The sequence below is a fragment of the Mustela nivalis genome (genome assembly GCF_964662115.1).
Source record: "Mustela nivalis genome assembly, chromosome: 12".
NCBI classification, from domain to species: domain Eukaryota; kingdom Metazoa; phylum Chordata; class Mammalia; order Carnivora; family Mustelidae; genus Mustela; species Mustela nivalis.
In genome coordinates, this window is record NC_139031.1 from 5,061,940 (window position 1) to 5,085,058 (window position 23,119).

The 23,119-nt window shown below is 55.3% G+C and overlaps 1 protein-coding gene and 1 long non-coding RNA gene across 5 annotated transcripts in view; one reads left to right on the forward strand and one right to left on the reverse strand.

Annotated features, from left to right (window-relative positions):
• Nucleotides 1-4,829: 4,829 nt before the first annotated feature.
• Nucleotides 4,830-5,742, reverse strand: LOC309845451. Its single transcript, XR_014301304.1, has 2 exons — nt 5,666-5,742; nt 4,830-5,421 (listed from the first exon to the last, which is right to left on the reverse strand). It is a non-coding gene; the product is annotated as an uncharacterized lncRNA (long non-coding RNA).
• Nucleotides 5,743-6,481: 739 nt separating this feature from the next.
• Nucleotides 6,482-23,119, forward strand: part of PRKAG2 (protein kinase AMP-activated non-catalytic subunit gamma 2) — a 245,239-nt gene continuing 228,601 nt past the window's right edge. For 2 of the 4 annotated variants that reach the window (XM_082693434.1, XM_082693437.1), the window contains exon 1: nt 6,487-7,412. In XM_082693434.1, coding sequence (XP_082549560.1) covers nt 7,299-7,412 — 114 coding nt within the window. In that variant the 5' untranslated portion in view covers nt 6,487-7,298. Of the gene's footprint in view, nt 7,413-23,119 lie in introns of all 4 variants that reach the window. The other 2 variants (XM_082693440.1, XM_082693443.1) reach the window with 2 other exon arrangements.

Sequence of the window (23,119 nt, forward strand, 5' to 3'; positions counted from 1 at the left end):
GTTTCCACTCAGATGTCCCCTGGGCTCTGGGGCCACAGTCAGGGCAGCCTGGCAGCCACCGAGGGAGGGCCTGGCTAGTGTGGCCGGAGCCGCAGAGGAAAAAAATGCTCCCCAAGGCAGAACAAGCCAAGATAACCCCCAGGCGCCCTCCTGCTCCCACACTCCACAGTCTCCCCCTCTATTCCCCACTCTGGTCAAACCCCGCCAGACACCAAGTGAGATTGGTTGGCTAAAGGTTCTGGGGTGGCAGTTCCGGGGGTGGGGTGGGAGGCGCGACACAGAGCAGGGAGGGACAGAGACTGGATTTAAGGGCAGAGGAAATGACCACCCCACCCCCTGCAAGAGAACAAATCTTGACAGGTTGAAAAACCAGTCTCTCAGGAGGGAGTGGTTACAATGACCCAGTTCCCTAGCTGTCTCTGCTCTTGGTGAACAAATTTTGTCAGTTTCTGAAGGCTGCAAAGACAATGAAAACCCTTGGACCCAATGACCCTACCAAGACGCAGACTCTGGTTGCAGCCCTGGCTGAAGCCGCTGCGCTCACAGCCCAGCCCCAAGACGGAATGGTTTGCTGGCCTCGGTGCTGACCGGCGTGAGCAGAGTCTCGTGAGTGCTCCGTGTTAGCAGCGAGCCCCACGCCAGAGCCTGTGCTCCCCACAAGGCCCTTCTGGTTGCCCTGAGAAACCCTGCAACCACTTCCACAAGATTCTCAGAACCCCTTGCATCGCTTTTGAATAAGCTACAAGGACAGGAAAATGTTCCTCCAGGCTGCTCGAAGAACAATGAACTCTGTCATTATGCTTCACTTTTTCACCTAGAGGGTAAAATGCTACAATGAGTAGGGATAGGGAGGAAGAACAATGAACTCTGTCATTATGCTTCACTTTTTCACCTAGAGGGTAAAATGCTACAATGAGTAGGGATAGGGAGAAAACCCCAAAAGCCAAGGTAAGTCCTTTTGCACAATGGCACACTGGGAGCTTGGGTTGCAATGATTTAAAATGAGCTTCTGCAAACCCACAGCAAGGAGTTTCTCTCTCCCCATTTTCTCCCAAGACCTCGTGCAACTCTATGCAGTTATATTTAGGAACATCTAATAAAATACCTTTTCGACCCACATGGCATGAGGAGGACTGTCAAAAAATCACCGTGTCCTTGACAGCCTCCCTGCACAGCCAGAGCCCTGGAACCGAGCCTCTCGTAGGTTCTGTCTCTGTACAAAACAGGCATTTATTGATTGCGATGTGAAGTGCTAAGGTTCAAGGACAGGGAGAGACACTGGCAAGTCTGTGCACAGGTTTTTAGCTCCAGGTGTGGCTGGGCCCTCTGGAAGGGACACCGTTTTCTCTGAGTCAGGATGGAAACTGCATCTGTGGCGAGGGTTGGATGTCAAGAGTTGAGTCTATAACACACCTGAAAATCCAGGACACACGTTGGAGCTCCGCTCTCCAAACACAGCCAGTCCTAAGGCACTGTAAATGTGCTTTTTCTGCAGTCTTGTTAAAAAAAAATGCAAGTTACATGAGCAAATGGTTAAGAGAGGTGTCGGTAAGCACCCTCTCATGCGAGTTCATGTTCACATTTGCACTGTAGTATGGCAACTTTGGGGCTAGTACAATTGCCAAAGAAATTTTCTTTGCTTGGGAAGTTGCTATCAGTAATTTGCATTATTTTATCATGCCCCAAATAGGTTGAGTGGGAGGTCAGAAATCAGCCCTGAGCCATATTCCGATAATAGTGGTATTCACAATTTCCCCCATTGGTCTGTATGCATATCGTGCATTCAACACTTGGGACTAACCAACATACACAGAACCTTTAGTCAAATTCTGCAGCCCAGGGAGTTCAAACCTGCTCCCTGGGTGAGAGGAAACATCGGTCACCAGAACAAAAGTCACATGGAACTCTGTAAAGCAGTTATGAAAGCAGCCATCGGCAGAACCCAAGACTTCATTCCCAGCTAATGCTGCTTACGTGACCACAACCCTTAGTCAAGGAAGGGGACATAATTGCTGGGATTACCTATTCTTTTATTTAGCAAACAGATGCCTCTCCGGTGCACAGTGCTGTGGGTCACACGTATCCTGCCTGCTGAATCTGTCATTCTTTAGAACTGCTGAGTGGGTGTTTCGGCACAGAGCCGGTCAAGGCACAGCTGCTCTCTAGAGAAATATGTGAACAGCAAGTCTGTCCTTTGGGAGAACATTGCCACAGAGCTTACCTTTATCTTAATTCGAAGTACTTGGGGGATTGCAGGAGCTGGACAACCCGTAGTTCACTGGCATTTTGGATGAAGTGTCATCTGTAACACAGAGAAAGGAGGCAGCTCATGTGGGTCCCCCGCAAAATCAAAAGGGACCCAGGAAAAGGTTGTCAAGAGATAGACTGCTCCAAAGCAGCCCTCCCCACTGGTCCTGGGTGCACCTATGGCTCTAACCTTGAACTGATATTAGTGGCCTCCTTTGCACCAGGGAGCAAAAGCTTTCCCAGTCTTACATAATCGGTGCCTGTGTTTAAAGGGAAATAAAATCTGAACGTGACCCTTAGCCCTGGTTTTCATGATGAGATGACAAGACCCACTTCTCTGATATCTAACACATTAGCAAAGCATTCGCAGAGTCCTCAGTTCAGACCCTGTTTCATTTTCCCAAGAGGAGCTTTCTGCACAGAACTGAGTGACCAGTTTCCTAATTATACAGACCTACTCAGCTAAGATGTTGGTGTCTCTCCAAGGTCACCCTGAAGGGATTTCCTAGATAGTATTGCTAGCCACGCCCAAAGCTTTTAAAAGCAAAGGGGGCCATGCTGTTTAGTTTCTTTCCAGAAAGCCCTGAGAATTAAAATCAACAGATAGAAGTTAAATAGACCGCAAAGCACGTTCTGACAGCTGGCCTCTGTTTCCCTCCTCTGTAAAAGTCTCTGAGAGTTCGAGGGAATTTTAATAGAAAAAATTTTGGAACAACAATTACACAAACACATGTGTGGTTTGAAATGCGGCGAAGAGCATCTCCTCCTGTAGAGGCACAAGCCTACAAACCACCCTAGCGTTGGCTCTTAGTAGGTGCTGTATATCAATAGCTTGCACAAGCGAGGCCCCGATGGAAGCATCTTCCACAAGCCTCCTTTCCCTGAGAGGCACTGTTTCGAGCCATCTGTGGTGAAGGACCAGGGGCCTTTTGTTTGCTGTTTTTAATTTTCAATTCATTGTGCAGGGGTACTTCTGAAAAGCTAAATAAAAAAGGGATTACCAGAGCAATTAAATTAACAAAGATGTACGATATATACAATGAAGAGAAAATACAAGCTCCCTGTTAAAGAGTCCTTAGAAATCTTCAGAAGATTCTCTTGCAGAAGGGAGAAAGAAGTGTGTTGCTCACAGCTCCAGAGCAGATCAATGGCAGCCCTGGGGTAGGACTCAAGTCACACTCTTGGAGCCTTCAAGGTGCTTCCCACAGCCCCCAGGGTCCTGGCCAGCCTCCACTTCTCATCCTTCCATCGGTCAAAAGGACAGGGCCACACCAGGGTGAGGCGGACGCCTCTGGGTAAAATTCTAAAGGGGGTGCCAAGAAACTCTATCATGATAAGTCATATCTCAATGTAATTATTTTTTATAGGTAAGGTGACACTGTGGTAACAAATAATTATCAGTGTCAGTGACTTTACCCACTTTGAACAAGTTGGAAGTAAGCTGCCTTCCCCTTTCTTACTGGACACCATTTGGAACATGTGGTCTCTACTGACGGCAGTGGAGGAAAAGTGAGGGAGGCATACGGACTCTGCCTAATGCAGAAATAATGCACATTAAATCTACTCACCATGTCATTGGCCAGAATTAATTACACATTCTCAGCCTAACCGCCAGGGCACTGGAAAATGGAGAGGACCACACAGATATTTGGTGACCCGAAACTTTACTCAGACCCCGCGTACTAGCTTCACTGCGTACATAGCCCGTGATACACTTACACATCATCTTCCTCTTTCATGTACAAAGTTTATGTAGATCACATATAAACCTTACAATATATAGTTATGTATATAAACTTGTTATATATATAATCTGTAGAGACTTTTATGTATACAAACTTTATGTTATGTCCCCCAAAGTCGGAATTTTTCTTAAACACAGGATCAGTAACACTGTTGTCCTGAGCAAAAGGCAAACTCAGTTAAGTTTTTCAAATTTAAAATTTTGATACTGTGTTCAGCATAGCTCGTGTTGCATTACTTTTGAGGGCCACACCAGGCAAGTTTCAGCGCCTTCAGAAACCATCAGGGGCAAGGGTCATCATAGGGACACAGTGGCTTGGCACGCCGCTGGCTGAGCTGTGTGCAGCGAGACGGGGGCGAAGATGGGGTTCAGAAGGCATCCCAAAGTAAAACCACCACAAAAACTCAATTCTAAGACTCCACTGATTAGAAGATATAGGATCAACTTATTAATATCTTTTCAGAAGGTTAAAAAAAAAGTCTGTAAGCTTCTTCTTTGGCAAGGCCTATAAAAAACACCCAGCTCTCAGAACTATTAACATATGTAACAACAACAAAAGGCTCTTAAAATGTAGGCAATACGGTAAAACTTTATTTTAAGATTTTACTTATTTATTTGATAGAGAAAGAGAGAGAGAGAGAGAGAGGACAAGCAGGCAGACTGGCAGAGGGAGAATGAAAATCAGGGAGCCCCATGGGGGTTCCATCCCATGGGATCATGACCTGAGCCCAAGGCAGACCCTTAAGCTTAACCGACTGAGCCACCCAGGCGCCCCTACAGTAAAACATTTTAATTTAGGCTCCCCAGGCACTGAAGTCTGCACTCCAGCAAAATAAACTCAGAGAACACATAAATTTTATTAATGAATGATTGGGTGCATTTACACAAAGCAACTGACAAAAGAACCTATTAGAATTTCTCACCACTGCCCATTAGCCAGGACAGGCCCCTGACAAAGCTTTTAGCCTGAGCATTAACCCAGGGCTTCCGGATTCTGAACCCACCCTCCTGGTTCTTGCTGACTTCCCTTCCTGTCTACTTGCTCCTTCCCAGCTCTCCCTCCTCCCTTCCCAAGTCAGTCCTCATCAGACGGGATGATTTCCATGCCCTGGAAAATTATTACTGTGCAGGGATTAAAATGCTGAGCTTAAAGAGATGAAATTTAAGGACAGCTGGGGAGTAATTTTGAGCAGGTAAGAGTGGGCTCCCTTGGTGGCAAGGTAAAGCCCCCCCCACCCAAGCAGTGTTTCCAGCATTTACGGGACTAATGAAGGCTCATGCCCCCTCCACCAGCCAGTCAGAAAAGGTCGAAGTGTTTAATTCCACACCTGTGGAACCAGAATGTTTACCTGGTTTTTGAACCCAGACTAGTCCCCTCCAGAGCATCTCTATCTTTGGTCAAGCAAGGAACTGCTCCCGGATTTCCCAGTCTGGCTCCATACTGGATTGGAGAGCAGGGGAGAAAGAGAAGGTCGATACACACCCCTAGGAACCAAGGCACCACCCAGACTGCAGGGGATTTCACACCAGACGACGAAGGAGGGTTGGAAGGAACCGGGAAAGATGGCTGAAACCCCTCGCTTCTGGCTGGGTGGGAGGCACCACCTAAGAGGTGTCCCCGAGGCCGGCTAATCCCTCCCTCCTGTGAGGAGGGGACTCCGCAAATCACCACACCTGGACAGGAGTTAAAGCCGGCCCGTCCCCTTCTTTCTCTGATTAGAGCGAGAGGCGGAGCTGACGTCAGCATTCAGGGCGCTCCAGGGACTTCTGGGGTCACTACGTCCTCAGGACCTAGAGCGGGAAAGGAGGCGGCTCCCGACCGAGCATTCACCCCACTTCCAGCCGGGAACCAAGGTCGCGCCATCCTGGGGCGCTCGGAAGGGGGACGCCACCCCCCCCCCCAAGTCCCCCGGGCCCGGGCTACGGCCGCGCCAGAGCGGCGACGCGGTGGCACGTGGAAGCCTCGCCGGGGGTTCCAGGGCTCTCCGCACCCCTTGCTTCCCGCAGTCCTCGGAACTCCGCGTCTTCTGCGGCGCGGGGCTGCGGACCCTGCGCCCGCACTTCCCGCTGCTCCGCTGCGCAGCCCCGGGGGAGCCCGGGGGGAGCCGGGCGTGGCGGCGGTTCGGGGCGGGCTGTGACGAGCCGCCGTCCCCCGCAGCAGCGACCGCGCTGGGGTCCGCTCGGCGCGCGGAGAGGGGCGGGGGCCGCGGCTTTCCCGGAAGCAGGCGCGGGTCAGCGCGCATCCCCACGCCAGCCGGGGCTTCCGCCGCTGCGGGGGCGGCGGGCCAGGGCGCGGGGGCGTGTTGCCGGGGGCCGGGCGTAGACGCAGACGCGGGAGCCACGAGACGCATCACAAATGGGCTCCCGGCGAGTCCCGCGTCGCCGCGGCCGCAGGGGAGGGAGGACCCCGCCCGCGGGGCAGGCGACCTCGTGCGGCGACCCGGGGCCGGCTCGGGGCGGCGTGGCGAGCGGGCGAGCGCCGTGCGCCGTGCACTTCCTGTTCAGCGCACGCGGCCTTCCACCGCCCCGCGCTCGCCGAGCCTGCGTCCCGGCCGCGCCGCCCCTCGCTGCCGGCTCCCTGGGCCCGGGACGCGGCGCGGCGGACGGACGCAGCGGGCGCGCCCTCGGGCTGGCCGGGCCCCGCGAGCCGAGCCGCCGCCGGGACTCGGGCGCGCAGCCGAGCGGGAGCCCAATTGCCTGGGCGTTCGCGTTTGCGCCTCCCCCTCCCGCCTCCCCTCTCCGGCCCGGCGGGGGGACGGGCCGGGCTCCAGACTCCGGGCCGGTTCATTCTGCGGCCGAGGATTATATTTACATACAAACTGTCTCGCTCTCGCCAGACGGCGCGCTTGGGCGCAGGCACGGAGGGTCGTTTCCCAGATCGCTGTCCTTCCGTGCACCTGCCTTGCGGATTGCCTCTGGGAACCCGTGCGAGGAGCTGAGAGGGTGGAAAATGCTGCTTCGCTTCGCAAAAGGAAGAAAACTTTGTCACCCGGCGGGGGACCTCTGCCACGCGTAAGCCGGAGAGACAGCAGAGCCTGTACGGCCTCTGGCTTTAATTTTGCATCGCTGAGCTCTACGGAGGAAGAGGACACGTGAACTCCGCGCCCACGCCGACCGCCATCCGTCGGCGGCGGCCCGAGGTACCTGCGCCACCTTCCCTCCCCGCGGAAGTCCCCACGCCGCGTCTTCGGGGGGGACGGAGGGGAATAAAGACTCGCGGCTGGAGGCCGGCAGCAGGGGCCGGGCGGGGAAGGAGAGGACCGAACTGCAGGGACGAGTCACCCGGAATTAACTTCTGGTGAAAGTTATGGGAAGCGCGGCCATGGACACCAAGAAGAAGAAAGACGTTTCCAGCCCCGGCGGGAGCGGCGGCAAAAAAATCCCCAGCCAGAAGAGGCGTTCGCTGCGAGTGCACATCCCGGTGAGTGCCCGCAGCGCGGTCCCCAGCTCCCCACCCTCGCTTCGGTCCCCAGCTTCCCCACCCGGCGCCGAAGCGGTTAACGCGGGACGCCCCGCGCGCGCCGTGCGTGCCCCTCCTGTCACTTCGGGCGCTCGGGGATGGGTGGCGGCGCAGGGTCGAGCTGGGCCGCCGCCGAGCGAGGCTCCATCTCTCTCCCCAGCGGCGCGCGGCCGGGACTAGGCGACCGACTGCGGCGGGGGCGCGGGAGGGGGCGCGGGGCGCGGCTGGCGGCGAGCTGGGCGTTGCCCCGGATCCCGCCCGGTGCGGGTGCTGGGGGCGGTGCGTAGTGTTGTTTTGTTGAAAAGGACGGTGTGGACTGCACTCGGGAGAGGTGGAGCCGCGCGGCTGCCGGGGACGCAGAGGAGGGGCGGTGGGCGGGGACAGCAGGCGGGTGTGTATGGGGGGGTGTGGGTGTGTATGGGGGGTGTGGGTGTGTGCGGCTGTCCCCCAGCCAAAGGACCTTCCTCCTCCCCGATTCCCCTCGGGGTGTGCCGGGGCCCGGTGCGGGGAGCTGCTCTGCAGCCGCTCCTTTTGCCTGCTCCCTCCCGCCACCCCTGGGGAGCACATTTCGGGCTACTGGGGACTCGGGATTCGCTAACACATGCGGAGCTGCTGCGAACTTCAGCCCCGGCCACGCCGGCAGCCGGCGTCCGAACTTTGGCGACATCGATCGGTCTGCGGCTCGACTTTGTCCATCCCGGGCAGGGAGCGCCGAGCGGGGTCTTGCGCCCACCCGAGGGGTTTGCCTACCCAGGTAGCCCTGGCCTTACCCAGCTCCCCTGTGGGCGAGTCAGGTAGCAGGACGTGCAGCGCGGCCCTTACCTGCACCCGAAAGAAGCCCCCAACTGAGTCACGCCCCTGGCCTCCACCAACCGAGTGGATGTTTGTGCAAGCACACGAACGCGCGGATGCACACGCCCAGACACTGCATACGCAAAGAGCAGACGGCTCCAGGAAGAACGTGATTTTGTTCTCCCTGTGGGGATGACTGGTCCTGGGCATAGGGAGGGAGCGCAGGGTTGAGTCCCACTCTGTTGAGTTCCACCCTCAGAGGCCTGCCGGGGACTGGGCAGGATTGGGGTGGGGCTGCTTGCCACTCACTTCCCTGGCAACCCCCTCGAGGCCCCTTCCTTATGCGTTTGTTGAAGGCAGCTCCTTTCCCTTGCCCACGCTCGGATGGAGAAGGTCTGTGGGTGGTGGAGGGAGCCAGCCCTGCCTCTGCTGCGGAAAGCTCACGGGGCAGGTAACCTGGTGCTCCGGGGCCAGCTGGGTGGTGACCCAAATATGCAGGAGTAAGCACCCCATTTTAGAATGGATTATTCTTGTTACATGGCTGACATGAGACTTTTTAGCTGTATTTGTAAATGAAAACTTAGACAAGGGTATTACCAGTCTCCCTCGAGCGCCCCTCCATCCATTCAGTGAGCCCTTTACCACTCGCTTTCTCCCATCTGTCAGAGATAATTTGCTTTGCCTACCTGAGAGCAATATTGAAATAAAATAAGTCATGGGAAAGCGCTTGCAAATTTAAAGTATTATAAACATGTATGGCTATTGTGTTGACATCAGAGCAACTGGTTTTAAAAGGAGAGGCATGGAGGGGCGTCTGGGGGTCTCAGTGGGTGAAGCCTCTGCCTTCGGCTTAGGTCATGATCTCAGGGTCCTGAGATCGAGCCCCAAGTCCGGCTCTCTGCTCAGAGGGGAGCCTGCTTCCCCCTCTCTCTGCCTGCCTCTCTGCCTGCTTGTGATCTCTGTCTGTCAAATAAATAAATAAAATATTTTTAAAAAGAGAGAGAGAGACATAGAGAAAAGAAAGGGACACTTGCCAGTGTCAGGTCGTATTGTACTGAGGCCGACTGTGTGCACGGTGTGTGCTCGGGGCCACTGGAGGGTTGCTGCTAGTGGTTTGTGTGGGCCAAAATCCAGAAGCCGGGAAAGAGCTAAGAGGCCACGCTGTGAGAGCAGAAGGGCCATGATGGAGCTGGAATATCTGACCCCCCTTCTTGCTCACTGGACATGATTTGTCTGGCATGTTACATCCCTTGCTGAAAGTGCTGTTCACTCACGTGTTCCACAGCATGCGTGTAGTGCTCTGGTTGATGGTGAGATCTAGGGGGGCAAGAGAGGGGCTCTGTCTCCCTCCTTATAGGACTTGCTTTTGCCGGTGGGTCCGGGGGTCTTGTCACTGACCACCTAGTAATGACCTGTTGATCTGTGTTGGTCTAGGTGAGAGCTGTGCTCTAGCTGGGAAAATAAGGTGTTCAGGCAAATGCTAGCACATGTCCCAAGGGCATCAGATGACCGCTGCTGGCGGCACCTGCTTTCAGAGGGGACAGCGGACTGACGTGTTCGCAGAGACATCAGACCCAGAGCCGGTAGGCAGGACAGAGACATATGTGAGAACCTGGGTCACTCCCGCCAGGGGACCAGCTTGAGCACCTCCGTGAGCTGGGGGTTGGATGACTGCTTTCAGGCACAGTGCGGAGCCCCTTCTCGGGGAGGAAAGGGTTTGAGAATCAGGGTTCTCAGAAACAGGCTGAGGCCCGATCAAAGAGGACTCTGAAGCAAGGTTGCCAGGTGTAGCAGATAAAAATACTGAACGGCCAGTTAAAGTAGGATTTTAGATAAACGATGGGTAACTTTTTGTGTGTGGATGTCCTGTGGACCCTTTGGGAAAGCGTACAGTAAAAAATCGCCCACTGTTAGCTGAGATCCCAATTGAACCAGGCGTCCTGCCTCTTACCTGGCAGGTCTACCCAGAAGGCAGCCTGAGGGAGTGAGGACTTCGTCCTAAAGGTGCCAGGAAGCTGCTGCAGACACAGCTGATGCCCTGCCCTTGCCCCTTTGGCTACCCAGTGTTCGTGGGGCCCTGCGGGACAGCTCCGCTCCACACCACCGCTGACCTCTGTGTTCTTGTCTTCAAGAGACCTCCTGGAGGGTGCCAGTTTGCTCAGCCCCAGTGCAGGCTGGCGGGAGTGTGGGATTGGGGTTATGCCCTAAGGGGCGACCCGCAACTGAGGAGGGACATGAGTGGGTGGTCCCCCTGCTTCCCCATTCCCTGGTGCCATGTGTTCCACAGGAAGCCCCAGAGGGTCCCAGCGGTGTCCAGGCAGGGCTGCCCACACTGGTGTCCATTCATTAATATGCCCTTAGTGGCTCATCTGGCTCTCCTGCCTAGGATAGACTGCTGGATCTTAAGTCATTGTCTTGCTCTCTTGGGGGGGATCCAAATTAAGAAGCAGTTAAACTTGGGGCACCCAGGTTGCTCTGTCGTGAAGTGTCTGCCTTCGGCTCAGGTCATGATCCCAGGGTCCTGGGATCAAGCCCCGCATCGGGCTTCCTGCTCAGTAGAGAACCTGCTTCTCCCTGTCTCCTCCCCCTGCTTGTGCTCTCTCTCTCTCTCTTTCTCTCTCTCTATGTCAAATAAATAAATAAAATGTTTTAAAAAGCAGTTAAATGTGATGAAAGCGACATCAGGAGAGTTAGCCTGGGAGCAGCACACGAGGGCTCGGGGGCCGGGGCCAGCTCAGTTGCCCTGGCAAATATCCAGAGATGAGGGTTTGAGGGGCTGAACGCAGGCCTGAGGGAGGAGGACGCGGACTGAGTTACCTCAGGGCTTCAGGGTGTGTGGTCTAAGGAAGCAGGGGAGAGGCGGGGAGTTCAGTCCCAGCCGAGCTGAGCCGAGCATGGCAGAGTCCTCAGCCCCAGGCCCAGCCGATCCCTGATGTCCTGAAAACATTATTTCCAAGGACATTTGGGATTCTGAGCAGTGGGTCCTGGGACACCGGCAGTCCCGTGAGTGGGCGACTTGGTGGCATTAAGTCCACTGGCAGGGAAGAGGCCTCATGAGGTCTCTAGTGTGTCCACACAGCTTGTCCATGCACTGAGCTGGATTGAGGCCCATTTGGACACGGATTGGCCTCTGTCTCTACCTCCATATCTGGTGCATTCACAGAACCATGACCTCGAGTGTTCGGGGTTGGAACCCCTGCAGACCTCCATCCCAGGCTCGGATCGTCTTAACCATCTTTACCCTCCTTGCTACCAAGAGCACCTATCGTGCCCTGAGACACCAGAAAAGAGGGGTCCATTTTAGGGGAGGCCCTTCGCCTGTGGGTTGTAACAGGTCTTGGGGACTCGGAATCACCCACTACATTAACTATGAATTGAATTTCGTTGAAGGGAGAATGGCCACTGGGCCTAACGGAGGATGAGGCCCGACTTGGTGTTAGCCTCTTTCTTAGGTAGATGGGATCACCTTTCTAGGAAAACACTCTAGAGTCTTGTCAGGGGAAAGGGAAGGTGGGAGTCAGGAGAGAAGTGGCAGGGTGAGTGTGGACTCCTTCGGGGTTGCACTGGGCCTTAAAAGGAACAGGAGTCGAGCCTTCTTTAGAACCCTGACAGCTTGGTGTCTCGTCTGCTTCTCCTCCCAGAGCCTTCATCCCGAATGTAAAGCAGGAATAACAATGAAGGTGGTGGGAATGGTTTTGGAAAAGAAGTCTGTAGAAGCCTCGCTGGGCGTGGCATTCTGCCAGAACTGGGCCAGAGGCACCCTTGTTCTTTCCCTTTTTCTTTCTCAGAAGAAATATCCTCCGTATTAATGCTGAAGTCCGTGCATTGCAGGCATGTGTTGCTTGATGACCGTCGGTTAGCATACTGTGGGTCTTTGGAACTGTTTACAAGCCAGTGATGGAGCAGGAGGCCACAGGGGAGTGGAGGGCTTCCAAGAAAGGGACCCTGCGGGAGCCTCTGGGGACACAGAGTCAGGTGCCAAGCAATGCCTCCATCTTACCACGGACAGAAGGCACTTTTCCCTGGGCCTCTCGGGAGAGGTGCTCCAGAAATCCTTCGCAGTCACTGTGGACAAACTAAAAATAGAGCCAGGAGAAGCTGGCTGGTCAGAGAAGGTTGTGGAGACACCACTTGGCTTGGACAGTCCTGTCGCCCGTGATGACTTTGACTGTGGAGTCCCCAGAGGGAAGCCTTGTGCTGCTTGAGGCCTGGACAGCCCCTCCCCCCACTGGAGGTGGGCCTGGACCAGCGTCCTCCATCACAGATCCACTCTGCGGAGAGACTCCAGAAGGGCGGGCACGGGCTGGCTGCAGGTGGGGGTGGGAGCTGTCCTGATGCCGCTTGGAGCTGGAGGACCGAATGCCGAGAGCGCTCACTACCTTTGGTCCCATCACCAAAACAGCCTGGACTGAGCCTCAGGGGAAGGAAAAAGGGGTGCCATGCAGGACAGTGTGGTATCAGTTTTGATCTTGGCCTTGACCTTGGTCGGTTTCTACCCCTTGAACAAGATTTTGCGGGGCGAGGGTTTCAAGCAGGGTCTTTCAAAGTGTGGGTCCTGGACCTGCTTAAGTCCAAGTACCCAGTGTGTGTTTGAGATCTGAAATTCCAAGTATCAGCCCAGACCTACTGAGTCAGAATCTCTGAAAGGTGGAGCCGTGGTTCCGCGTATCTGATAAGTTCCCCAGGGCATCTCACACCTACAGTGGTTTAAAAACATTTGGTTTCCAACTTCCTTGTTGTTAATGCTGCTCTGTTTCTTCTGCCCCGTGAGCTGTTCTTTCCACCTGGCTGTCTGTTTAGGTATCCATTCATCCATCTGTCCATCTGTCCACCTACTCGTGTATCTGCCTTTCTGTCTACCCATCTAGCATCACCTACCACGTGCACCGTTTGTCATTGAGAAGAGATGTCCTTGGCTACTGACCCTGAACAGACAGGATACTGCTGACTTCCAAATAAAGATGAGAGCCTGCCTCAGCCCCTGGCCCGGGCAGCCCCGTGTGGGCCAGCCTGTTAGGCCCCACTGTCACGTTTCTTGATTCAGCTCTCTGGTGCATCGTGGGTGCCCTGAGCAGGCTCGTGTAGAGCCCGGAGTATGATCTCGGGACCTTCGGGCTTCTGATGATGGAGGCCCCGGAGCTGTCCTGTGACGCCAGGGTTTATCAGTGAGGACTGGGTACATCTCGCCAGATGTGAGTACGGCGGACTAAGGAGCAGGCTTCCCAGAGTGTGGGCAGAGCACGTTGGCTGAGTGCCAGGAATGCGCAGTCCGGCCATCAGCCTCTGGAGGGAGCAGGTGGGGAGGGAATGGATTGAGAAGTCCTTTCCCTGCAGGCCGTCCCCTGCAGAGTGTGCGTGGACCTCCCCGGACCAGTTCTTGTGAAATGACCAGAGCGTGCACGAAACTCAGGGATTTGCTGAATCACTGTTCTGTGCCTCGGGGTGCCCACCTTAGCGCTGGGGTGTATCCTTCTCTTGTCCTCTTGTCCACTTTACCGTGGCCCCACTGAGAACAAGCACATGTCCCGTCCCACAGTGCGATGACGCGCCGGGAGCGAATGTGATCTTCGTTCCAGCCTGGCCCGTGCTGCCCGGGTCCCCTCTAGTACCCGTCGGGAGAGGGCTTCAAGACCTTTGCACAAAGCAGGCTCTGAATACTGCCTAGTGTCCTCAGGCCCACTACTGAGGCCGTGAACCATGATTTCTCCCAAAGGACATCTCTGGCAGTCAGGTGGCAAAGCCAGAAGCCGCCACCCGATAGAGCTCGTGTGTTCAACATTGCATCTTTCCACGTACCATGTGAGAATTCTCGTTGCAGGTTAAGTATCTCTGCCTTGCCTGGTGTTTTTTTTGGAGGGAGGGGTGCTGCCCTCCTCCGGTGAGCCCCAGCAAAGCTATACTCTACGGCTCATCTCCAGCCGGCGGTCGCACTTCTGAGTGTCCTACCACTTGCTGGACGGGAGGGGCACGGGGGCACTTGGTACTTGCAAGCACCTTTCTGCCCGCTCAGACTTCATCCCGTGACTTCTGAGTCACTCTGTACCCGCTAAAACCGTTCTGCAAACGCGTGTGCTTTTCGATGATGCGCACGGTGTTCAATGTTCCTTGACTATTTTCTTTCGCTTTTCCCGTTTTCCGTTTGGTTCAGCTCACAGCCAATGATGTTCTGTGTCTGGGCACCATTTCACTTTTACGGGGGCGACTCCGGCTACCGAGCTGGGCCGCGGACACTCTTCAGAGCTGGGCCGGGAACCCGCGCTCTTTCTTCCCGGTCTCCCCCAGCCGCCTGCCCTCGGACCCTGAACGGTGACCACGGTCCACACGAAGCACCACTCTCTCCTGCGTCTTTCAGGCCGGGGGACTGACCCGTCTTGAAATACCATGACAGCAACCAAATGTTAGATGTTATCAAGTCTCCTAAAATGTTTGACCAAGGCTGCTGAGATGCCAAGCAGGCAGGAGTTGAGGCGGAGCCCTTAATCTGCTTGGTTAGGTGACTGTGATCTTGCCCTGAGATGGACAGAGGGGCCACAAGAGTCAGGCTGTGTCCCTGAGGCTCGGCCACGGGAAACCCTTTGAGACCGCACTGCGCGGTGTGTGCATGGGAGCAGAGGAAGCTGCTGGATCTTCCCTGCTTGCCCTCTCGCCAGTGTGGCCCGCAGTGGAATGGCTAATTCCAGTCTCACTCTCTCTCTCCCACTGCCTACTTGGAAAATAATTTGATCTCTATTCTTTTCCTTCCTGTTGACAGGAAACTCCTCTCTGCCAGCTCACGGCTTGTCACAGACCAATCAGATATGATCCAGACTTTGGGGTTTCTGCCAAAGCCTTTGTGTTTTAATATACTCTGTCTGACCTGGCAGCGATGTTGCTGGTGAATGTACAAGAAAGACCAGTTTGCTCTTGGTAAACCCCTGGGGTCCAGGCCTTTTCCTATGAGGCCCAGGCTGTTGGGAGCCCTGCAGCTCTGTTACCCTCCTCCTGGGGAAGAGGGAGTCCCGAGGGGGCTGGGCCTGCTGCAGGGTGAAGCCCAGGGCAGCCCCAGAGTGGCCAGGGGTAAAGAGGTATGGGGCGGTGCACGCAGGGGAAGGGCGCAACCCGGCCAGGGGAGAATTTTAGAAAGTGGGACACCGGCTCCTCCGTTTTGAAAGAAAAGGAGGCCTGGGGAATTGCTGGGAATCATATTTTTAGTTAGGCAGGGTTAAAGCTGGCTCTGGGAAACCAGTCACCTCGTTGCGTCTGTTTTCCAAGTGAGGCTGTGACCCAAGGATACAAAGACGAACAGGGTTATGGGTTGAATTATGTCCCTTAAAAGATATGTTGAAGTCCATCGCCTGAAGTGGGAGCCTGTGAACGTGACCTTATTTGGAAATAGGGTCTACGTGCATGTAATTAGCCCAGTTAAGACGAGGCCATGAGGCTGGGCCCCGAGTCCAGGATGACTGGCGCCCTTCGAGGCAGAGGACTGTGTGGGCGCAGATGCGGAGGGAAGGCCCCGTGAGGACAGAGAGAGGGACCGGAGCAGGGCAGCCACCACCCTGGAGCCCCTGAAAACTGGAAGAGGCAAGAGCGGATCCTCCCTTAGAGGATTTGTGGGGAGCATGGCCCTGCAGACCCCTGCTCTCAGACTTCTGCCCTCCAGAAATGTGAGAGAATACAGCTCTGCTGTTTGAAGCCACCTTGCCTATGACACCGTGTTGTGGTGGCCTCAGGGACCGAACACAACAGGGTCTCTGCCTTCGAAGCATGCTGGGGCAGCAGACCCAGCACTGCCCCTCGTGTTGTGGTAATCACGCGAGCAGGCTCCTCGAGGGGCCAGGACACCCCAGCACGGCCCTGGGGTGGGTAGTCCAAGGCCCGCAAATATGTCTCACTCCCTGCTCTCCCCCTTCACTGGCTGTGTTTCCCCCAGATCCGGGTCTGCATCCTGTCCCCTCTGTGACTGCTCCCCTCTGCTGGAAAGCCTAGCAGGGTGCGTGGGGCTGGGCCGGGAACCCAGAAAACATGGGAGTAATGAGACCGGGGTGGCAGCTCCGGGATCCCGCTCGTCCAGAGCCCCTTCTCTCCGACCTAGAGTGGAGACAGCGGGAGAGGGAGCTGCTAGCCCAGCTCGGTCTCCTGCTCAGCTTCCAGAAGACTGGCCGCTCTCTGTCTGTTGGGCAGAGGGGAAGCCCTCCACCTAATTCCACACTGCCTTGCAGCACGGGCCGGGCACACAGCCTCTGGGTCACGGGCCTGAGGCCGTTGTCACCTGGCCCCATTCTGGTCTACACTCCGGCATGTGGTGTAACCAAACAGCCCAGAGGTTCCTCCTCCACATTCATTCGCTCCTCCGTGAGTGGTTTCCTTCAGAGCAGTTGACTGATCAATGTCACTGATTATCCAGTGCCATCGGGGATGGCATGGTTGTCATCAGATTTAGCTAATGATCACCGAGCACTTGCTCTGTGGCAGGCGTGTCCTTCATACAAGCCATCTTTCTGTCTCAAAAATAAGCCTGTGAAATAGCTTTACTCTTACTAGCAGTGTTCCTAGCCTCACCACAGAGAAGGAACGGAGGCTGTCCGTGGCCCACAACTGTTCCAGCTCAACTCACCTAGAAAACTCTCGGCTGTGTTTTAATTGGGTTTCTGATGTCTGTGCTTGGCTGCACCCCAGCCCTGGCTTCTGATGTCCCGTGTCCAGTCCAGGCAGTGTGAGGGCAGGAGGCAACCCACACAAAAGACAGAACCCCTGGTCTGGGCTGCTGCCTTTCAGCGGTTTGCCCTTGGGCTTGACTAGGTCTCTTCTCCTGACGTGGCTACCGCATTCTTTAATGAAGGTCATTGAAAGCAATTCTTTATCTTCTCATCTCAAAAATAAATAACTTGCCTTATATAATTTCATCGGTCTTATTCTTTAGTTCTTTCTCATTTACTCTTTAATTAACGGAATCTTAGTATGAGCACTAAACCAGGAATGGGGAAATCCTGTGCTGGGTCTTTGGCCACACAGCTGCAGAGGCTTTTCCTACAAAGTTAGCAGACCCTTCTCAAAGGCCTGCTGTGTGCCAGGCACTGTGCACGGCTCAGAGAGGACAGCTTGGACCCTCCCCTGACAAGGCTTGGAGTCTGCAGGGGAGCCTCAAACATCCGTCACCATTCAGTTCACCTTTGCTGTCAGTTACCAGAACACCCCAAAAACATAGTGACTTAAAACAATACACATTTACTCTTTCTCAAATACATACAATATGTATAATAATTGGTATTATATATAATGAATGTGTTGATTACATTGTTACATAAATATATATTAAAACTTAGGTATGGCACCTAGGTGGTCAGTGGGTTAAGCCTCTGCCTTCGGCTCGGGTCATGATCTCAGGGTCCAGTGATCGAACCCCTGCGTCTGGTTCTCTGTTCAGCAGGGAGCCTGCTTCCTCCCCTCTCTCTCTGCCTGCCACTCGGGCTACCTGTGATTTCTCTCTCTTTGTCAAATAAATGAATAAAATCTTTAAAAAAAACCATAGCTATAGATCAATGTAACCTCTAACACATTACTCAATTATAATGTGTAATAATTAATACAGTGACATCTTAAATAGGTTTATATGTGACATAGTAATGTTATTTAACGACTAATGTTATATAATTAATACATACCTATTTTGATATAACATCTAGAAATATATATAACATATACTGTATACACATAATTTTTATTTTAGAGAGAATGAGAGATGGAAAAAGATCTGGGTGCGAGGGGTGGGGAAGAGCCCAGGGAGAGGAACAAGCAGACTCCTCACTGAGCGTGGAGCCTGACACGGGGCTCGATCCCACGACCCTGAGATCATGACCTGAACCAAAACCAAGGGTCAGACGCTCAAATGACTGGACCACCCAGGGGACCCTGCCTAATTCTTATATTCTGAGATTACAGAAGACGGTCGCAGGCTGCATCTCCATGGGGCTCAGTCACCACGAGTGCAGGCAAGTGGTGCTTCCTGAGGGACGGGGGGCCTCGAGGGGCTGTGAACAAGGCAGGAGCCATGGAGCTGGGCTCCTTCCAACAGCGGGTGCTCGATGGTGCCACCCAGCCTTCTACTTCCTCACCGGGGATGGGCCAGCGTCAGAGATGCCATGTGCTCCTGGGGCGAGGCCAGCGCCAGGAGAACAGAAAAGCTCCTTTTCTTGTCACTTTTCTCTTCTTTGCTCGTTAAGTGTAGTTTGAGGTTCCGAAATGAGTGTGGGGCCCAGGTAATAGGATATTCTCAGCTCACAGAGAGGGGACGCTGGGCAGCAGTACCAAACCGGTCCAAGGGAATACTCTGCCGCGTGACTTCCCCGCCACATGCCAGAGAAGGTGGGGGCTCACTCGGGACCCCTCATCATGAGGAGGCAGCCTGGAGGGGCGAAGGGACTGGCCTAGGGTTACAGGGTTGGCCAGGGGCAAGGCAGGGAGGACAAGGGTTTTCTCCTGGAGGAACGCGGGGCAGGCAGCATCCACGGCTACAGGGGAGGGAAGGCTTCTGGGGAGCCCCGGTCCCATCTGCTCTCTGCCAGAGATGCCCACACCTCGCGTTAGAGCTGAAAACAAATCCAAAGCAGTTCTGTTCTCAGTGGCTCAAAACCAAGGCTGTGGGCGGCGGCGAGTGAGCATATAGTCCTTCCAGAGCGAGCTCCCTGGCTGCAGGCTTGCCGTCTGTCCGCTCTGCCTCCGGCTGCCTCCTGCTCTGGATGCACCAACACCCGCTTCCAGGAAAGGCTCAATGTGAAGCTCTCTAGGCTTGGCCTACTTACATAGAATTTACTACCGTAGCGAAGTAATAAACATAGTACAACTACTTCAGGTCAAATGGACCTGGTTGGTTATAGTCCTTGTTTAACGGTGGGCTCCCTCTCATGATCTTTGTCACCTTCCCCTAAAAATTAGGTCTCTGCGGATGCACTGGAACATTCTGGAACTGGGATGGCCCCTCAGCCTTGTCCCAGGTTGCAGCAAGGGTGGCTGGACTTCTGTCTCCTTCATGAGGCCGTGTGCTCCTGGAGGATAGGCTGCGTCTACACCTTTCATGTCCTTGCCCCGGGAAACCTTCCCACACACGGCGGATTCTGTTAATGATGGTGGTGAGGAAAGGCAAAAGCCCACCTCACTGGAGGAAGGAAGAAAATACAGATATTCTTTGAGAATCTAAATCCTTCGTTAACTCTGCGAACTAATTTTTTTTTTTTAAGAATTTATTTATTTATTTGACAGAGAGAGATCACAAGTAGGCAGAGAGGCAGGCAGAGAGAGAAAGGAGGAAGTAGGCTCCCCGCTGAGCAGAGAGCCCGATGCGGGACTCGATCCCAGGACCCCGGGATCATGACCCGAGCCGAAGGCAGTGGCTTAACCCACTGAGCCACCCAGGTGCCCCACTCTGCGAACTAATTTTGAAAAACCTGGATAAGCCCCCCATTGTCTACAAATCTTATGAAAAAATAATTTTCAGGCATACCATGTTTTGTTGGTTCAGTAAAAGAGCAAATTTAAGGAACATTATTATATTAGTGGTTTTTTCTTTTTTCCTGTCTCCTATGTAAGAAATTTACTTGGGCTTTTGCTTAGGCTAATGGACTAGTAGGACCATCATTAATGTGATGGGGTATTTTAGGCGGCACGATAATCGTTTGCTTAGAAACCGATCTAGCACCTTCACTGACCTCCGACATGGAGCGACAGTGGGGAGGAACAGGACGCCAGCCCCTGCAGCCATAGGAGGGGAGAGCACCCACCCACCCACCCAGAGCCGATGAGGACCCAGCTGCCATTTGTGTGAGCATCTCTAGAGCAGGGTCCCTCGCCAGAGCAGGAGGATGTGCTGGGTGTCCTGTGCTCTGCAGAAGAGTGGTCTGCTGCGGGGCTAAGTCTGGGCGTCACCGGCCAGCGTTGCTGTGTACTCGTGTCACTCTTGGCTCCGTGTCTCTGGGCAGTCTCCCGTGTTTGCTGAGCCTCAATCTCCTCACCTGTCGGAGGTGGGTAAGGATCCCCGCCGCACAGGGCTTGGGGGAGACGGAAATGAGATTGGGGGGAGCAGGAAGGTGGTGGCCTGGGAATGTTGGTTTCCACTCCCCTGTAAAGGGGCCCCTGGGAAAGATCTCCCTAAGAATGTAGCCTACCACCATCCCACTCTAGTTGAGATGATGTTGTTCTTTTCAAAGGTCGGGATTCTTAATTATAAATTAAGGTAAGAACTTTTATCCTATGCAGTGTTTTGGCTAAATACATTTACAGAACTGTTTTGCAGATTTCCTCATTTACAAGTAGATAGTCCTCAGGGCCTGAACCCAGGGCCAAAGCCATGTGAACCCCTTGTGAGTCCCGGGGCTGAGGACACAGTTAGACATGGCCTCTGGCGGGAACTGGAGGGCCGAGTCTGGGTGGGGCTGTGGAGAACCTGGGGGTGCCCCCTTCCCCCACAGCAGACCCAGGCAGGCTCCGCCTGGGAGCCAAACCCCGCACCTGCCTGCCTCTGCCTCTTTGTGCCCCAGAGCCAACAGGGCCCACAGAGTCACTCTGCACAGAGACAGGCCGGTGAGCTCTGGGGGTGTGAGCGCTCCGGTGGGTGCGGACAGTGGAGTCTCGAGGGCGATTGGTCTACTGGTGTACCTGGTGCTTGCCCTCGGCCCCGTGGGGCATTTACCATTCAGTAGGGCTTTCCTGGGGATTTTGCGTCTTGACTCCAGAGAGTGTTATGGAGCTTTTGGGGGGCACTGGGCCCCCCATGTCCTATCCCCTCTAGTCCTCGGGGGTGGGGGTGGACTGCGCTCTGCCTTGTGTCTTCCAGTCACCCCCCACCCCATGAGGGGAGACCAACACCTCCTGCCCCCCAACCCGTCCCGAGGCCCCAGGCACTGTGTGTGACTTTCGGGGACAGTCTCTGTGTTGCTTCTGTTTCTTATCTCCTGCTGGTATAGGAACAGCCCAGAACACACTCCGAGGAGCGAATGGAGGAGAGATGGTGGCAGAGCCGGGGCCGGGGTGAGAAGGCTGTGGGGAGGGAGGAACCTAGTGGACGTGCAGGCGGGGAGCCGAATGGGAGGGTCAGTGTGTGTAGCAAGCTCTGTTTATCTTTGTCACAAAGAACAAAGTCGGCAGGGCGGGGTGTGTGTGTGTGTGTGTGTGTGTGTGTGCTTGGCAACCTGTGTTTTTGCCCTCCTGGCTCCCCAAGCCTTTCTGCAAAGCTGCCGGGTGTGCGTCGCTGGGCCGGGGAGCCTCACGGCTGGTTCTTAAGGAGGAAGGATTTGATGGGGAGATAGAGCCTTGATAGGAACTGGAAGCGCCCCCCTGCCCAGGTCTAGCATTCCCCGATTTGTGATACCTGCCAAACTGCCTGCTGTGCCTCCCAGCCCGCAGCCCCAGGAGGCCGGGCCCAGGGCCACGGTGGAAGGAATGTCCGGCCACGTGGGGGAAGGAGGGTCCAACTCCAATCCCACATCCGTCTGCCGGCTCTGCTGACTTGTGCAAGTCCTGTACGTGGAGATACGGCCGATGACTTCTGTCTAAGGGGCACAGGGCTGTCATTCATCACCCATTTTGGTCCCTGACGGAGATGTGCATGAACCCCCTGGGGCGTTCGCAGATAGTTCTTGCCTGGAACAGGCGGGTCCAGTGGGGTCAGTTTGGGAGGCCGGGAGGATGCCTTCCTCCCACGGCCCCGAGCAGGCCGGCAGGGCAGACGGGAGGGGCCCCAGGGGATCCCACTGAATAAGCGAGGACGCCCTCTCCATGAGGGCTTCCAACCGGTGGGTGCCCGAGTGAGTGGGAGGGAGATGCGGGAGGGGTCACAAGCCCCTCGCCTCCGACAAAGCCAAGGGCAGCTCTGGGTGCTGGTGCCAACTACAGACCCGCTTCTGGGCGCAGAGCCTCAAGCGCGCGGGGATAGGAGGGTGACGTCCCAGCCTCCGGGCAGGTGACCCTGGAACGCCCTTCCCAGCAGCTCCGGCTGCAGGTCAAGCTTCTGTGAGCCGCGAGGGGGCCCTGCCTGTCCACCGAAGACCACGACCGGGTCCTGCCCCCGTGGCTCCTTTCTTTAGAGAATCACACATGTCTAAGGGGGCTTCTCTGTGTCACCCCCTTTTCCACACGCAGGGCTTCTGTTGAGAGCAAGGGAAGGCGGGGAGGACTGTGACTTGGTAGTGCTGCGGCCACCACCAGTCCCTGTGGGGGGCCGCTCAGGAACGGCCCGGCTGTCCCCGTCCCCCAAGTCCGTGGCCCTGGGCGGCTCAGTGACGCTGCCCACAGACCCGCTGTCCTCTCCCTGCAGAAGCCTCAGGGGCCCGCTTTTTCTGCATCTGTCCTGTGACGGATGGGAGAGGCCTGGCCTGCCTCCAGCCACTCGTCAGACGACTCTGCTACTCTCTGTGTCTGTGATCTGAGAGCTCTTGAAGATGCCCCTGGAGTGACGGAGGCCGGGGGCAGCCGGAGTCGTGCTGGGAGAGGGTGACTCTTCCCCTGCAGCTGGACGCATCAGTGGAACTAACGTTCCCTTGGTCTCTCTGGTCCCTCACGTGTCCTGGCTGGGCTCCGGGATGAGTGGACTCAGACATGGGGCTCAGCACGAAGGGAGGAGGGAGCAGATGCTTCAAAGTGGTGCAGAGTTAGTCATTCATCAGATCAGGGCTGCCCAGTGGCCTCCTCAGGCTGGACGCTCCTCACGAGGGGCAGGCAGCCGAGGGCCACCAGCCTGCGGGAACAAGCCCTTCGTTCCTGGCAGGGCCGTGGGAGGTGCATCCAGACACGGGACTGCCTCCGGGACAGCCGAAGGGCCAGACCAGCCAGCCTGTGTCTCCTCTGTCCCATTCCTTCGCATCCAGAGTGGAAGGAGCGGTCACGTCTGCCCTGTGCTGAGCCAT